Here is a 16,854-nt window from a genome sequence, read left to right as displayed (position 1 = left end):
GGAACAATGTGTCTGATCAAATTGCCCTCTTCCCAACATCTGGGTGGAGGAGGCAAGCTTGGGATTCCCTCTGAGATAAGGGTCATACTTTGGACTCTATGGCCAAGCAAGCCCAGCTGTTAACTCTTCAGAGGCACTAGCTGAAGACTGGAGAGACCCAGCACCCATTCCCCAACTCCCATTGTTTTGACATATCCCTTTCCTATTTAGTAGACAATATGCCCTAGGGTCATGGCAAGTGGGTGAAATTGGCTGGGCCAGACAAGGGAAGTATCTCACCCTTCTTGGTGACCCTAAGTTCGATCATAAAGGGTCCCAGACTGGTGTCCTGTGGTCATGGCTTTATCTTCCTTGCCTACACCTAGAGGACCTTGTTATGTATTTATTAGAGTATCTTTCACAGGGTTTAGGGTTACCACCAGTGACCACACTGGAATATCTGAGAGACACCATCCATTTAGGAGCTCCCAAATCCAGATGGAAATTATCTTACTGATCCAAACATGGAACTACTCTTGAGTATAGATTCCCACCCCTAACTTGTAATCTTTTAAAAATGAACAGATGGCCAGCCCTAGAAACAGGAAGGAGGTCCTGGGTTCAAATTTGACCTCAGACACTTCCCAGCTGTGTGACCCTGGACAAGTCACTAAACCCCCATTGCCTAGCCCTTACCACTCTTCTGCCGTGGAGCCAATACACAGTATTGATTCTAAGATGGAAGGTAAGAATTTTTTTTTTAAGGAAAAAATATATGAGTATGCAATTGAAAATTAACAAAGATTACCAACTACCTTTAATTTATATATGCTTCCTTTATAATATATAAGCATATATGTTCTAAAAAATTTAGTCTAGCCTATATTTCATATTCTTTCTCTTTTTCCTCTAGCCACTTCCCCCTTCCTCTGATCATCCTTAGTTATCTCTCTTTTTATGTGTCCCATGACTTTTGGAGGCCCCACTAGTTTAAAAAAATTAGCATTAGCAATAAAAGTAGCTAGTGATAATTATTAGTATTATGAGTAGATTAGTGATAATGATACAATTCCCCCGGCAGGAGTTATGAATAACGATGATCTTTCACTCGGTTCCCATCTGGGGATGCTCCGGGCTGGGGAGGGATGTACTTTAGGGATCACAAAGGTGGAAAAGGCCAAGAGGGAGACCCAAAGTACTTCAGTAATTCATCTGAGCCGTTCCTGGAAGACGATCCCTGTCCAAGCGTGCAGCAGGATTTAACAGAGGGGGAGTGTCCAACTGTTCGTGACAATATCTCCATGGGGGAGAAAGTAGGGAGAACGTGAGCAAATTGGAGGGTGGGCGCTTCGAGAAGCCTCCCACAGAGTGTACACTGTCCCAGCCTCGGAGGTTGGGCGGGACGGTGGCCTAGCCCCGCCCTTTCTTCCTTCCCAGCCTCCCCGGCCTGACACTAGCTCTGCTCTCTGGCAGAAGGACCGCTCTGTCCCCGTGCCTGCCAGACCAGGTATCCGGGCTGGCCCCTGCTGCCTTATCCAGGGACCTGTGGATTGGAGGAAACGCCTGGAGGGGCCACAGGAGCTGGGACACCTGGGGAAACAGGTTAGGGGAGCTGGGGTGGGGGAGGGGGAGTGGTAAGGGGAAGGGGAGGGGACAGGGGCAGGGGTGGGCACCTGGAGGGGCAGTGAAGGGTGAAAGAGAGGGCCTGGAGGCCAAGGCCCTCAGGGAACAAGGATGGAAGGGGGGAGGGCTGCCCAGGATAGAGGAAACAAGGAAGACCAGAAAGATCCAGGGAGAAGAGGACATGAAGAGACCAGACGGGCACTGGGAGGAGAGGGCATGAGAGCACAGAGTCCAGGGAACACGGAACAGAAAGGTGCAGGCTCAGGAGAAAGGAAGAGAGCCGAGAGACTCGAGGAGCGTAAAGAACACAAGATGGTGATGGGGAGTGAGGATAAGATAGGGGAGACAATTGGAGGGCTGGGGGTGAACCGGTGGGGGCCAGATAAGCAGGTGAAAGGGGTTTGCAGGGACCTGTGGACAAGGGGAAGAGAGTGCACAGATATTCCCGATTGAGTTCCTGCCCTCATCCCAGCCCTTCCAAACAGGAATATTCTATCACAAAGTCTGTCCAGGAGGGTCTGCGGAAGGATCTCGAGGGCTCTGTGAACTTAGACGGGGGCGGGGGAATGTTACATCTTTATTTCAGTACAAAAGTGATTTCCATTGTAATCCTTTATATTTAATTTGTGCATTTAAGAGACATTCTGAGGATTCCATGGTCTTCATCAGATTGTCCAAGAAGCCCAAAGATACACTCAAAAAAAAAAGTTCAGAAGCCTTGTTTTGTCAGTGAGGGGGGTGTGGAGGAAGAGCTAGGGAAGACAGAGGGAGCTTTAGTCAGAGATGGACCATCACCTGGGCTCTGCCCCAGTAAATCTGGGACATCAGTACTTTCTTCAAGGGTGGGGGCCTGGTCAGGAACAAAGCCCACTCCTAAAGAGGTCTCGAACACCCACATGGCCTCCCTCTTAGTACCCTCACCTTTCAGCTTCCTTGTTTCTCCTGCTTCTTCTCCCCTTCTGGAGCTTTTCACCTGGGCACTGCTCCCTGGCTTTCTAAACCAGGGGTAGAACTAGAACTTCCTGTCACCCCCTAGCACTGGGCTCCCTGTGGCTTTTACTCAAGGATATAGGGGCAGGAGGTAAAAGATAACACTGAGGGGCAATGGAGGAGGGTCATCTAGAGGACGGGGCCATACAGGTAGAAAGCTAGGAGCCCAGAGTCACCGAGCCCACAGCTCCCCAATGAAACTAATTCCTCCAAAAGTCAGACCTTTGCCTCGTGTCTTTGTTTCATTACATTGAATAGGCGTATATGTGTATGTATGTATGTATGTATCCCCTTCATCTTCTTCCACTCCCCAAAGGAAGACTTTTCTAGGTATATGACTTACCCACACAGACACCTAATTGCCCTCTACTCACCAATATCAACAAACACCCCATCACACATAACTAGCTGAACAGCCATGGACCACTATGAATATGCCCATACTTTCCATAACCTGTCAAATACATATCAATCTTACCCAAGAAAAACCTTTCCTGGGGGCCTTAGCCCAACCCCCACTCCCCAGGATAGCATTCCTATTATCCACCTAAGAGGCTTTAGGGGACCCCTATTCTTGGCTCAATCTCTCAGCCTCTTTCTCTCATGTGTCTCACACCATTCATATACAAACACATCTCCTACACCAAAATCTGCTAGAAGATTGACCTCTTTGTCTCCCTTCTATTATAGCCTCAGGTGACCCCTCCCATCTCAGCCATGCTACCTCAGAGATGACCAAGAGCACAGAGAATGAAAGGGTACAGTACCCCAGATGAGGGCCACCTGTTCCATGGACTGGTGGCCTCTCGAATTGAAACTTATGGGGGAAGACACCATAGGGACCCAAACAACAAAGCCCCTTGGAACCTGCACCTTGGAAAGACTACTCAACAGGTAAGAGCAAGAGATTCCCATTTTGGTTCTCTTCTACCCTGCCTTCCCCTCTTGCCCCTTTTCCACCATCCTGGGGGAGTCCACAGAGGAGGAGGCAGACTAATCTAATCAAAGAAAATGTCTTAGTTTCTTGGATTCAGTTCCTTGTTCTTCTGGGTAGGTGTAAACTGATGCAGAGTGATCTTCTCATCTTTATTTCCATCTTTTCTATGTAATTTCAGTTTCTTCATCTGTAAAATGGGAACGTATAATAACACCTACCACAGAGTGTTGTGAGGATTGTTAAATGTTTATAGTTGGACTTAATCAAATAAGATAAAAATGTAGAGGTAGGCAAACCTTATAGAGCTTTCTAAATCTTGGATAATATTTTCCTTTCTTTTTTCCTAAAGGAAGGTAAATCTTTTCCCAGTTCCCTGAGTGGATTAGGATGGTGGTGGAGATGGGGGCATGGGATTGTTTAGGTTCATTATTCTTCTTCACTTTTTTGCTATCAACCCTTGGTCCTCCTCTTCTTCCTTCCTTTTCTCATTCTTCTATTCCTTCTCCTTTGTCCTCACCTTCCCTTCATCCCCTTTCACTCTCATTTTTCCATTCTCCTTTTTCCTCATCTTTCCTTCCTTCCTCCCTTCATCATCTTCCCTCTTCTTCCACTCTTCTTACTCCTCTTTCTGTTGTCAGGAAGGTGTTTACATTTGTTATTATATTTGAGCCTCAATACAACCCTGTGAGGTAGATGCTTTTATTATCCCCATTTTATAAATGAGGAAACTAAGGCTTGAAGGGTTCGAGTAATTTGTCCACAAGCACAAAGTCAAAGGTCAGATTTGAGTCCAGGTCTCTCCTGACACCATCCTTCCCTCTTTTCCACTACCATGAAGTATCTCCAAACTCTAGCTTCCTAGAGAGTGAGGGCTCCAGGGCACCTCTTGAGGGCTCAAACAGAGGGGAGGAGAGGGGGTGTGCTTATGGCCTAAGGAAGGGGTGGAGAAGAGGTGCTATGATTCAGGCTACATGTAGGCAGGAGGAATGTAGCTGGACCTGCCCAGGGAAGGGCAGCCCCTTCCCAGCTAAGGTAGGACACAAACCATACACAGTCTCTGCACCTTACCATGCATATAGAAGGTGATCTACATGGGAGGTTTGAGCAGTTATGAACACACATGAACAGGAAGGTGAGGTGCAAACATGTAGGAGTGAGGTGAGGTAGAAAACACATGTGAAGTTGTATGAATATATTCCAGTTATTCAAGTGAAAGTGTCTATGGAACACACCAGCCAAGGGGTACATGGAAGACAGCCTGTAATAGATAACATGTGCCCACCTGGGTAAAAGCTGTAGATATTCTGCCAGCAGCTGCATGTGCTTGCAATTTCTGCCCCAGGGCCTGCTCTCAATGCCAGGCTGACATGCCCCTGCTCGGTCAAACCTCTCTGGCAGCGCCTTCTGTGACTCAGGGCTGGGAGGGGCCAACACACCAAACTTGTTTGAGGGGAGAAGTGGGTAGGGGAAACAGCACCTAGGCAGAGGGGCAGGGGAGGGTGTGCCTAGGAGCAAAAGCTTGGCACATAATCCTTATTGCTCCTGATATACATGCCCCAAAATGTTCTCTTCTTATTCCTTCTTCTCTGTCTCAGGATACCTCCCACCACCGACTACAAGATCTTGTTGCCTTCAGATATTCTGGCCAGTCCAGAGGCTCATCACCACTAAGGCTAAAAGACCCAGAGTCCGAGAAAAAACATGGTGGATATTTTGGGTCTACCCCTTCAAGCTCCCCCAAACTCAAGGTAAAGGACCCTTTTCTAAATTCTCCCTCCTTGCCGCCCTACCTGTAGCATTCCCAGCATTGATGCTGACCTATCAAGCTCCTAGGCAGAGGCTAAGAAGAAAAAAAAAGAAATTATGTTGGCCAAGTCATTTCATGTTCAAAAGTCACCTTTGACATTTTCTCACTGTGTGATATTGTCACTTAAGGTCTATGTACCTCAGCAACTCCCTAGAATTTATATGCTAAGTTAAAGATCATAAATGTAGCGTTGGAACGAACCATAGAAGTCAACTAATATAACCTCCTTATTTTACAAATGAGGGAACCAAAGTTACAGTAAAGTTAAATTGTTTTCAAGATTAGACAGTAATAAGCATAAAAGGTCTGGAGTTGAATCCAGGTCCTCTGATCCCAAATCTACCATTCATAGATTACAATTGCAGCAGAAATTTCTGTAAATATTCTTGTTCAGACTTTTGAGATTATAGGGAAAGAAGGAAGGGGTGCCATATGGGATGCCATATGCTATACATGTTTATTTATTAACCCAGGTGTTCATCATGGTAATAACAATAATAATATAACTGACATGTATTTACTACTTTTAAATAAACATTATCTTAAAATTTAGCTATATCATCTGTACAACATCTATGAGATGGAAGGCCTAAAGGTACTTTTTTTTTCTTAAAACCCCAACCCTTACTTTCCATCTTGGAATCAATACTGTGTATTGGTTCCAAGGCAGAAGAGTGGTAAGGGCTAAGCAATGGGGGTCAAGTGACTTGCCGAGGGTCACACAGCTGGGAAGTGTCTGAGACCAGATTTGAACCTAGGACCTCCCATCCATAGGCCTGGCTCTCAATCCACTGAGCTACCCAGCTGCTCCCCTAAAGGTACTTTTAAAGGGAAAAACTAGAAAATTGTAGAAAAAATGAAAGAAAGAATGGCATGGTGGAATATTGAAAAAGCTGGCAAGAGAATCAGAAGATATATGATCTAATTAAAGCTATGACATTGGCTCTTAAAGTGACCCCAGGCAATCATTTCACCTCAATGGGTCTCAGGTTCCTCTTCCATCAAATGAACTGGTACACAAGATGAGATCTAATGCCCCTTGCATCTTTGCCACCTGGATCCTATGAGATGGAAAGAGCCAGGGTCCCTTCATGTTTTGGGATCTTTCTTGTCTGAACTAGAAATCTATCTAAAAAGCTTCCTTTGTGCCATCTGAACTTCCTTGAGGGGGTCTGCAGGTTAGGGGAGCCCCTTGCCTATATTCCCCCCCACTTCAGATCCCAGAATTTGTCCATCTTCTCTCTGATGCCAGTGACTCTACCCTAAGGTTCCCCACTGCTCAGTTCGAGCACTGTATTTTGCCCATGGCTCTGGCTCTGACTTTCACGTCTGTATCACTCAGGAGGTGGCCAAGGCACGACAGCTGGAGATGAGACTGCACACATTCAGCATGTTTGGGATGCCCCGACTGCCTCCTGAGGACCGGAGACACTGGGAGATTGGGGAGGGTGGGGACAACAACTTGACGATTGAGAAGTCCTGGAAGGAATTGGTACCTGGTCATAAGGTAAGGATGAGGGTGGGAACACAAAACACATATGTACCTGCACATGCAATTCCAGACATGTACATTCAGTCCTGAACACTCAGACCTGAACACTTGAGTGTGTCTATGCAGTACACACACACACACACACACACACACACACACACACACACACATTCCTGAGAAAAGGAGATCCAAAGAAGCAGGACCCTGGCTGAGAGATCCTGCTCAGTCTGTCCTCCCAACCCCCAAGCCACTCCTACTTCCATATCTTATACCCTCCTACTGAGCCAGCTTTGTGACCCCATGCATCCTCAGGAGATGAGCCGGGGGTTCTGCCACCAACAGGAGGCACTATGGGAGCTACTGACCACTGAGCTGTTGTATATTCGAAAGCTGAAGATCATGACTGAAGTAAGCTTTTCCAGGGCCCTTCCCCATCCATGGGTTTCCACCAACTCATCAACTTTGACTGGCACCCTCTACCTTTCCTCAGCTCCCCCAGCAGCAAGGGAGAAAGAGAAGTAGAGATCAGAGTTGTGAAGAATATCTATATTGGGTGGAGGAAGATCCCCAGACCTCAGACTGATAAGCCAAGGGATGAAGGGATCAGAGTTATTTGATAGAAGGGGTAAGGGTAAATGTGGTGGAGGTCCATCTGGGAAGAGAATTCTTCAGAGGTCAGTGTCTCCTATTATCCATCTTTCTATGCCTAGCTCCTGGCAGCTGGCTTGCTGAATCTACAAAGAGTGGGGCTGCTGACTGAAGTGAGTATGGCACTCAGATGCAGGACTGGGATGGGGTGCATGGGAATGAGTTCTGGTCATGGTCTGACACAGCCCCAAACATTGAATTCTAATGATATAAATGGTTTCCCCCAACCATCATGTCACAGAAGGGGTATATTCAGCTCTTCAGAGTTGGCTCTGATGGAACACCTTTTTCCCAGAGTTCTTCCCTCGGTGCTTTTCTTCGCCCTTTCTGTCATATGTCCTTGGTGCAGAGAATTCACAGTCTATACCTGTAACCAAGACTCCATTTAGCTCCTTCCCAAACCATGCCAACCCTAGGAGATAAGGACATGGGTGGGGGGGGGGGGAAGCAGGACCATTGATATTTCAGCCCTATTGTTTGATTCTCCCTCCTGCCTGATTTCTTTAGGGCCTCAGGCCCACAGACTATCAATGCTATTCATTTACTATGTGCTTGGGAGAGGGGATGCTGGAGACCAGAGCCCTGATATATCTCCATGCCTTTTTCCAAGGTATCAGCTGAGACCTTATTTGGAAATGTACCAAACCTGATCCGAGCCCATCAGAGTTTCTGGGAGGAGGTACTAGAGCCTACCCTGAAGAAGACCCAGATCTCAGGCCAACCACTGGACCCTCTTGGCTTGCAAGATGGCTTCTTGACAGTGAGCAATGGGAGAGAATTGGGAAAGTGGGTACTTTCAGATCAGGCAGGTATTTGAGGATTTCAGATGGTACCTGGCATGTTTATCCATCCTATTGGGGGGTGGTGTAAACCCTTATCTTTTGCCTTAGAATTAATATTAAGTGTTGGTTCCGAGGCAGTAGAGTGAAGGACTAGGCAATGGGGGTTAAGTGGCTTGCCTGGAGTCACACAGCTAGGAAGTGTGTGAAACTAGATTTGAACCCAGCCTCTATCCACGTAGCTTCCTAACTGCCCCCATGTTAATTTTCCATATTGAACCACAAGTTAGACCTTCAAGTACATAGAGACTATATAATTTAAACTATGCTATGATTTGAAGAGGCACTAGAGACAAAGATTTCCTGTCTCAAACTATAAACCCTACTGTTGTTCTATCACTATAGCTTCATTTCTTCAGGTCTTAGAGGTTTGGAAGTCTTTAGGTAACCCAAAATAAAATGATCGTACTCCTAAGAGAAAATTATGCCTTAAACTGTTATCAAGAAAACTCCTTAATTATTGATTTAATATCTTAGGAGGGATTCATCAGCAGCCTGCTGAGAACAAGAATAAATGACTGAAGGAGAGGAGAAGCCACTGGGAATGGGCAAAACATTGGGCATAGCACAGGGTAAAATCCCAGAGACAAATATGCCAGCACCAATTTTTGCCAGACCAGCCTCTGCACCTCTTATAGGGATAGTCCAACAACTATGGAAGTCAAGAGTATAACAGCTATGGAGAAAGTCAGAGAATCATAAGATTAATAGTCCTTTCCAGAAAACCCAGGTATTCTACCTACAAGTGGAGATATCTCCCGGTCTTTTCCTCAGATCCTACTTGCCTCCAACAGATAAATAGGGACCTTCCCCTCTTACTTGATAAAAATTTCTTCTTTGTGATGGATATAGAATGAATAGCAGGACCAGAGGGTTGTCAGAGACCATAGTTGGAGAAAACAGAGATGAAAGAAATAGAATTTTAGTTTCATCTACTGTGGCAATGAGAAGGATAACCCAAAAAGTATTTCTACGTCTGTTCCAAGCTTGCTCAAAAGTCCCTACATGAATGGGGTGCTAGAAGCCTGGGCTTGACATAAGCCATGACTTAGTGTCTGACCATGGAATAAGTGATGCCAGAACCACCACCATTCCCATTCCCTTCACCCTCCAGTCTCCACAAATAATACGGAAATTTCTACTTAATCATTTTTATTTTCTCCATCACATTCCTCTGTTTTCCCATCCATCAATGCTCCAAGTTTGGCCAACGGTTCCAGCCATACATAAAGTATTGCGTTCGGGTGAAGCAAACCATGGCCTATGCTCGGGAACAACAGGACAACAATCCTCTCTTCCAGATTTACGTACAGGTGTGGTAGTCCATTCAGGAAGCCAGGGCAGGGATAGGGGGTGAGGAGAGTGCCTGTTGGGAAGGTTTTTTACTACTGCTCTAGGTGGGTATTGAACAATCATCCCTCCTATCCAAGAGGATATGGCTCTGCTAATCGAAAGGGAGAAAAAGGCACTTAGTGGAAGAAAAGTTCTTCTTCATTTATTATTGCCTCCATGGCCCCCAATGGCCCTTCCTGAACCCCAGTCTCTCTCTGATCCTCAGTGGTGTGAGAAGCACAAAAGGTCTGGACGGCAGCAGCTCAGTGACCTGCTCATCAAACCACATCAACGAATCACAAAATACCCTCTGTTGCTCCAGGCCGTGCTCAAGAGGACCCCTGAACCCCAGGTCCAGGATGTCCTCAGTGCCATGGTATGCTTACCCAAGGGATTTAGCCCTTCCAGGGAGCTTAAGGGGTCTTTGGGAACTGCTGAGAAAAGTGTGTTTCTTCCTACAAAATTAAGTTATTGGACTAGATATTATCTCAGGTCCCTTCCAGCTCTAACAGACAATGATCAAATAACATTTCTTGATTCTTTATCATGATTCTATGTCTCTGGTCACTCTTTGTGGGAGGGTTGGCAGAGCCAGGGTAGGTTAAACCATCCCAATCTCCTTACTGGGCCCAGATTTCTTCTGTGGAGGCCTTCTTACACCATATCAATAGCCAAGTGCGTCAGGGAGAGGAGCATGACAGCTTGGCAGCTGCTGCCCAGCGAATTGGGCCCTATGAAGTGCTGGAGCCATCCACTGAGGAAGTAGAGAAGGTAAGAAAGACAGAGAAAGGGAAGGGGGGAGGAAGAGAAAGAGAAACAGAGAGAGAGAAAGAGAGAGAGAGAGTTGGGAGGGAGGGAAGAAGAAAGGGGTAATGCATCAGGGCAAAGGGAGGAAGGGAAGAAAAAAGGAAAGGGGCACCCAAGAAGGCAGCATTAAGGAATGGGAAGTATGAAATGGTCCTACATTGGGGATAGAGAATGGGAAGAGAAGACAGAGAAAGAAGGCAGATATTTGTCTCATTGGAGTAATACTGTCTTCCTGTTCCTCCTAGAGCCTACGTCCCTTTTCCATCCTGGATTTGACCTCCCCCATGCTGGGCGTTGATCACCAACATACACGGCAGCTTCTACTAGAGGGTTCTGTTCGAATGAAGGAGGGTCGAGAGGGGAAGGTGAAGGAGAGGGCAGGGACTGGGATTAGAGAGACAAAAAAGAGATCTGAGGAGAAGAGACTTTAAAGGAGATGGCAAGAATGGAGAGGGAGCAAGAAGTCTGGAGAGGCTTGGGGCATTGAAAGAAAGAGTAGAGAAAAAGCAGCTGGGAATGGAGGCCAGGAGTGCTATAAAGTAGGATAGAGAGGCCCTGGAGATTGTCAGGGGGCCTTTTCCAGTGGTATCATGTCTTTGCACTATGTGCCTATGTGCTTTGGACCTCAGTCATGAGACTTGGATTCTATTCCCTCCCCAACTCAGCTATTAACTAGCTGTGAACTTTGGGCTTATAGTTCCTGGATCTCACTTGTCCTGTTTCCTAATCTGCAAAATGTATGGATTGTACTAGATTAAGGTCCCTTCTAGCTCTAAAGGTCTCTTATGACCCTATGATCTATGCTTGCTATCTTCTTTGTGTCCATGTATATACTCTCTCCCAGAGTTCCCTCTCCCCTTCATCTTTTTCTCCAACCATGTATGAAGCTTACCACTATTTCTCTCCCTACCTACTCCTAATAGGATGTGTACTTGTTCCTATTCTCTGATGTGATTCTGGTGACCAAACCCCAGCGCAAGGCTGACAAGGCTAAGGTCATCCGCCCACCCCTCATGCTGGAGAAGCTTGTGTGCCAGGCCCTTCGGGATCCTAGTATGTCATTCCCTAGACCCTCCCCCTGAGCCCCTCGTCCCTTACCTTTACCCTTCCTTTCCTCTGCCTTCCTCTTCTTCCCATTGTCCAGTTGGCTCAATGAAGGGAGAAAGGGAGGAGGAGGGAAACAGCTTCCCTACATTTCATATATCTCCTCCATCCCAGACAGCTTCCTGATGATACACCTTACTGATTTCCAGTGTGTCTCCAGCGCTCTTGTTTTCCATTGTTCCAATCCAAATGAATGTGTTCATTGGCTGGAGAAGATACAGGAGGCCCAGGTATTCTGCAGGTGCAGCCTGAAAAGAGGCATTGCAAAGTATAGAGAGAGACCTACTAGGGCTGAGAAACAAGGCAGGAAGAGAGGAAGGGAGTGATAGGGCCAAACCACAGAGAAAGGTTAAATAGGTTAGAGGCTCTAACTAGTTTCTGGGGAATCCTGGGTGCCTGATTCTCTGGATGGGGAGACGCAGCTTTGCTCAATGATACATGAAATAGGCTGGAGGGAAAAGAGTCACCAATTACATAAAATATAGACTATAATTCCTGCCCTCAAAGAGTTTATAATGTAGTGGGTCTGAGACAGAACTAACATACCTCAAATGCACTAGACATCTCAGAGAAAGGAAGGTGTGAAAAAAAGAAAGAAAGTGTGAGCTGGGGTAGTCAAAGAAGGTTTACGGAGCCATCAATTTGTGGTACTCAAGGAGATTTTAGCAATCCAATCCACCTCTAATTTTTCAGATGAGGAAACCAAGGCTCAGGGAGGAATATAATAATAATAACTATCATTTATGCAATGCATTAAGGTTTCCAAAGTCCTTGACAAATAATGATCTCATTTGATCCTCACAACAATTCTGGGAGGCAGGTACTATTAATATTCCCATTTTACATATGAGGACACTGAGGCAGATAGAAGTGAAATGATCTGCCCAGGGCCACACAGCTAGAAAGTGCCTGAGACCCAATTTGAATTTAGATCTTCCTGACTCCAGATCCAGCATTTAGTTAACAAACTTCTCTGATACCCATATCATCTACTTCCAAGACCAGCATTCCTTCCATTATACTATATTGGCTCCTAGAATCACAGGATTTAGGGGGGAAAGGACCTTAGAAATCACTTCATCCTATTCTCTCCTGGCTTCACAGAAGAGGATGAGGTTTGATTCGGGCCTTGAAGGTTAAGTAGGATTTGGAATAGGAGATGGGATTCCAGGCAGCAGGAACAATGTGAGAAAAGGCAGAATAAGCAGTGTAGGAAAGAGACCGTAAGGAAATCACTGTGCCTGGAGAAGAGGTCACATATGACAGTGGGAGCAGTGGGAAGGAAGGTCTAGATTGGTAGCTTGGGGACAGATAATGGAAGGCTTGAAAGCAGCAGTAGAAAATCAAGACATTGTAGATTCTTGAGCAGGAGAATTTAAATCAATTAAATTAATATTTTAATTCATTTATTAAGCAATTAAATCAGTGTTTAAAAGAGATCTACCAAGAAACTGCATACATTATATTGGCCTGTAACAGAGAGGTCACTTTTAAAAGGACTAATCCAGCCATGATCTAGACCCAAATTGTAACATTGGGGATAAAGACAAGACTACAAAGCTGTCAAAGATTTCAAAGGAAGAACATGAAAGAGAAAGAACAGATGGGATGAACCTAAAGTTTCTCTGACCCCAAGCTTTCTTTCCTAGGTTAGGTACTGACAGATTTGCAATTACTAGACAGGGATTCCAATTTTAGAGGGAAGTTAAGAGTATTGGACCCAAAAATGTAGATGCATGCCACACGGGGAAGTGGAAGGAGATAGCAAACCAGACATGTTTAAATACATAAGGTATGTAGAAGTTGAGGAAGTTGTTCAACACTTCAGTTTTCTCAACATTAATTAAATGGCTAGATGGACAAAACAAGTACAAGAAAAGTACAAGATATTCCGCTCAGATGCTGGACAGAGAATGATGAAAAAATGACAGATTCTTCTCTCAAAGATCTAAGCAAGATGTGAGATACAATGTATGCACAACATTTACGCATATTGTTATTTAAGAATTTTATCCAGTGCTAATGTATCATATATATGTTGTATCAAAGAATTATGGTACAATATGATCATTGTGATCCTTAACTATGTGGGCCTTAACTAGGATGGTGACACTTGCAGACCTTCAAGGAGGCATCCATGGGACTGAAATCACACCATGTTATGAAGAGGCACAGGGACAGGAGCCTCTGACCCATATTCTCAACCCTATTGTTCAAATCTATGGCTGCCATGGAGAGAATAATTTTGATATGTGGTGGTGGGATTAGAAACCAGATTGCAAGGGGTTGAAGAGTGAATGGTAAGGACACATAGAGACAAATTACTCTTCCACATAGTTTAGCAATAAATGGGAAGAGAAATTTAGAGCAATGACTAGAGTGGGTTTTTTTTTTGTAGTAAATAGATGTATTTTTTCTTTTCTTTTTTTTTTAGAGAGTGTAAATGAGAGGTGATTTATTTTTTCCCTTTTTTTATTTAGAAAATTTTTCCTTGGTTACATGATTCATGATTCCCCCACCCCTTTCCTCCCCACTATTTTTTTCTTCTTTAAGGACAGTGAGTCAATTCATTTGAAGGTAAATGAAGAAGTTAAGTTTACCTAAAGAGTAGATAGGGAGGGGCAAGGAGGAAGAGAATTAAAATAGACTCTACCAAGAGATGAGACAGAAAACAGGAAATTCTTTTCTCCCTATGACACTCCCAAGCAAGAGGTAGATGTCCCAGGTCAAGTCATCCCCTAGGAGCCTTTGTGGTAGGGTATTATATCCCCCCCCCCAATAACCTGAGTATTCTGAACATACCACCAGCCCCACTACCCTACCTTTTTATCATGGAAGGGATTTCTAGAAGGAGGATGTCTTCTCTCAAAATGGGTTATCAAACAGAAGGAAGTCTATTGTTCAGGGGAGGGTCTGGCAAGGGAAAATTATTCATGTCCTTGTGGAAAGATTCCCTGTTTGGCTCTGAATTTGTTTATTTCTCTCTTCCCTCAAACAGGTCACTCTGCAGAAATTAAAGACAGAAGAGTATGTGCATCAGAAGAGGGAGCTGCTGGCCTTATATAGGGACATCGAGTCTCCCAGCACTGTGCCCCCCACCCCCTCTCCTGAGGGCTCCCAGAGCAGTGTAGAGGACCACAATCTGGAGAGAAGGTATCTGCTATTAATCCCCATCTCCAACCAATAAATTTATGGGAAGGAGGACCACAAGAATAAGAGGAATCATTCCTAGAGAATGGGATGAGTCCAGATTATTTAGAACCCAGGCCAGAGATTACTGCACCTGTCATTAATTGAAGAACATTAGATAAGCCTGGGGGTGGTTAGCCAAGTGGTAAACAAGAACAACCCTGGGTAATCATAACAGAGACACAAATTAAGAGTTCTCACACCTTGGGGGTATAGATGAATATATGTATGCAATCAAAAAATTATATTGCTAGAAGAAACCTTAGAAATTATCTAGTTCAATTCCCATATTCTATTCACTCCAGGCCACACAGGTTCATTCATTCCCAAATTAGTTTTCTTGAAAAAATCTTATCTTCCAGCTTAGAATCAATACCAGATATTGGTTCCAAGGCAGAAGAGTGCTAAGGGCTAGGCAATGGAGGTTATGTCTTGTCCAGGGTCACACAGTTAGGATGTGTCTGTTTGAACCAAGGACCTCCCATCTCTAGACCTGGCTCTCCATCCACTGAGTCACCTACCTGCTCCCCAGTAACTAGTTCTTTTTCACCATAGTGCTGGGATCAGGGAGAGGAAATTAGTCTCTCTTTAGAAAGATTCTCTCTCTGAGGAGATGATTTCTTGCTAGAGTGAAGGCTTTAGAGACAAAACCTGAGCTAATCTTGTTCCCCTCCTTAGCGGAACTGCAGAGTTTCCAGTCCTCATCCCTCACCTGGTAGTCACAGAAGACAGGGAAGACTCTTCTCTAGGCATGGATGATGGTTCTGACAGTGGCTATGGCACTAGCTCCCTACCAGAGTCCCAAACCCCATGGATCCATAGACGTCGGCCTGCACTCCGCCAGGACCCCCGACTCACCCTCTCCACTCTGGACCTCCGAGACATCCCCCGAAGACTACAACCTTCCAATCCTCATGCCCCTCAAAGACAGAGTGCCCCTGATCTCCCTGAGGGGGATATTATCCAGGAAGGGCATGGCCTTCCTAGGAGGATGCCCCCAAACTGGTCTGAGAAAGAAGAGGAGGAAGAAGGGCCCTCAACAGGAGGGAATATAGTAATGGAGACTCTGCACAGAGCTCAGCTTCGAGGACAGCTACCTTTCTCACCATCTCAGGTTGACTCTGCAGGAGAGAGCCCCTGGGACTCCTCAGGGGAAGAAGAGGAAGAAAGTCCTCTATTTGTGGTTCCCAAACGGGCAGAAGACATGCTCCAGGAAATCCGGGAGGATCTGGCCAGTCAGAGAATTGATGGAATCTCAGAGAGAGTGAGGGAATCCAGGAATGGACAGCCCAGGAAACTGACAATAGTTGAACTACAAAGGATGCGTGGGCCTCAAATCATTCGGCTAGATACTCCATTAACCACATCGTAAGTATTATTTAGGAGAGAATGTGAATGAAGGCATGGGAGAGCATGTACAAAGAACAGTAGTGGAACAGAAGGGTAACAAAAAGGTTAGCCAAAGAGAGGGAAGGGGCATCCTAGCCAGAATCTTCACTATTAATCCCTGCTCCCTCTTTGACCCTTCCCCATGAATCTGAAACCTTAGATTGCTATTGACAAGCTCCTCACCTCTTTTCTCTCTTTTCAGGGAGGTATAGCCTCACCCAAGACACCTAAGATTTCTTCTAGAGGATATCTGGGCCAAGAAGTATCCATCGTCCACCCTCCTCAGCCCAAGAGCCAGACCCAGCCACCCACCTGCTCCAGGGTATAAAGTTGGGGCTCAAGATTGTACATTTCTGTATCATAAGCATTCCCTAAGCTCAAATAAAATGATGTGTAGATAAGAATGAGTGACCAGCCAGTGTGAGATGAAAAGTGGTAGTTGGGGTGGAACCACAAGAGGGCAGCACAAGAGAGAACAACTGATCCACAGCAAAAACTAGAAAAAAAAGGACATCATCTTGGCATGGTTCCCACTCTCCCTCCTCCCAAGGCCTTCCAACTCTGCCTCCACCTCCCCATCTGCTCTTCTAAATTTCACCTCCACTTTTCACAAAGCTACCTCCAAGACGTGGGGGCTATGCCTCAGCTCTTGCTCCCTCTGATCTCCAAATGTCCATTGGCTCACACCCAAAGCCAACAGAAGAAATTGAATCCATTT

At 45.5% G+C, this 16,854-nt stretch overlaps 1 protein-coding gene across 1 annotated transcript; it reads left to right on the top strand.

The window, feature by feature from the left end:
* The first annotated feature begins 1,391 nt into the window (after positions 1–1,391).
* Positions 1,392–16,540, top strand: PLEKHG6 (pleckstrin homology and RhoGEF domain containing G6). The gene is made up of 16 exons (XM_007503642.3): positions 1,392–1,581; positions 3,283–3,486; positions 5,125–5,277; positions 6,679–6,843; positions 7,141–7,236; positions 7,539–7,589; positions 8,087–8,236; positions 9,518–9,628; positions 9,874–10,023; positions 10,281–10,418; positions 10,700–10,819; positions 11,378–11,507; positions 11,673–11,788; positions 14,557–14,711; positions 15,426–16,115; positions 16,339–16,540. Exons 2-16 carry the CDS (start codon positions 3,343–3,345, stop codon positions 16,346–16,348), a joined length of 2,379 nt encoding a protein of 792 aa, XP_007503704.1. The 5' UTR covers positions 1,392–1,581; positions 3,283–3,342; the 3' UTR covers positions 16,349–16,540.
* Positions 16,541–16,854: the final 314 nt, after the last annotated feature.

Source organism: Monodelphis domestica, chromosome 5 (assembly GCF_027887165.1).
Source record: "Monodelphis domestica isolate mMonDom1 chromosome 5, mMonDom1.pri, whole genome shotgun sequence".
Classification (NCBI taxonomy): Eukaryota; Metazoa; Chordata; class Mammalia; order Didelphimorphia; family Didelphidae; genus Monodelphis; species Monodelphis domestica.
The sequence above is the reverse complement of the archived record's forward strand: the minus strand, read 5'-3'. Positions and strand labels throughout refer to the sequence as shown.

Bases quoted from the DNA above. Each gene is read 5' to 3' on its own strand.
- PLEKHG6 (XM_007503642.3), top strand. From the start codon at position 3,343: ATGAAAGGGTACAGTACCCCAGATGAGGGCCACCTGTTCCATGGACTG. The intron at 3,487-5,124 runs GTAAGAGCAAGA...TCTCTGTCTCAG, and splicing joins TTGGAAAGACTACTCAACAG to GATACCTCCCACCACCGACT. The intron at 8,237-9,517 runs GTGAGCAATGGG...CAATGCTCCAAG, and splicing joins TGCAAGATGGCTTCTTGACA to TTTGGCCAACGGTTCCAGCC.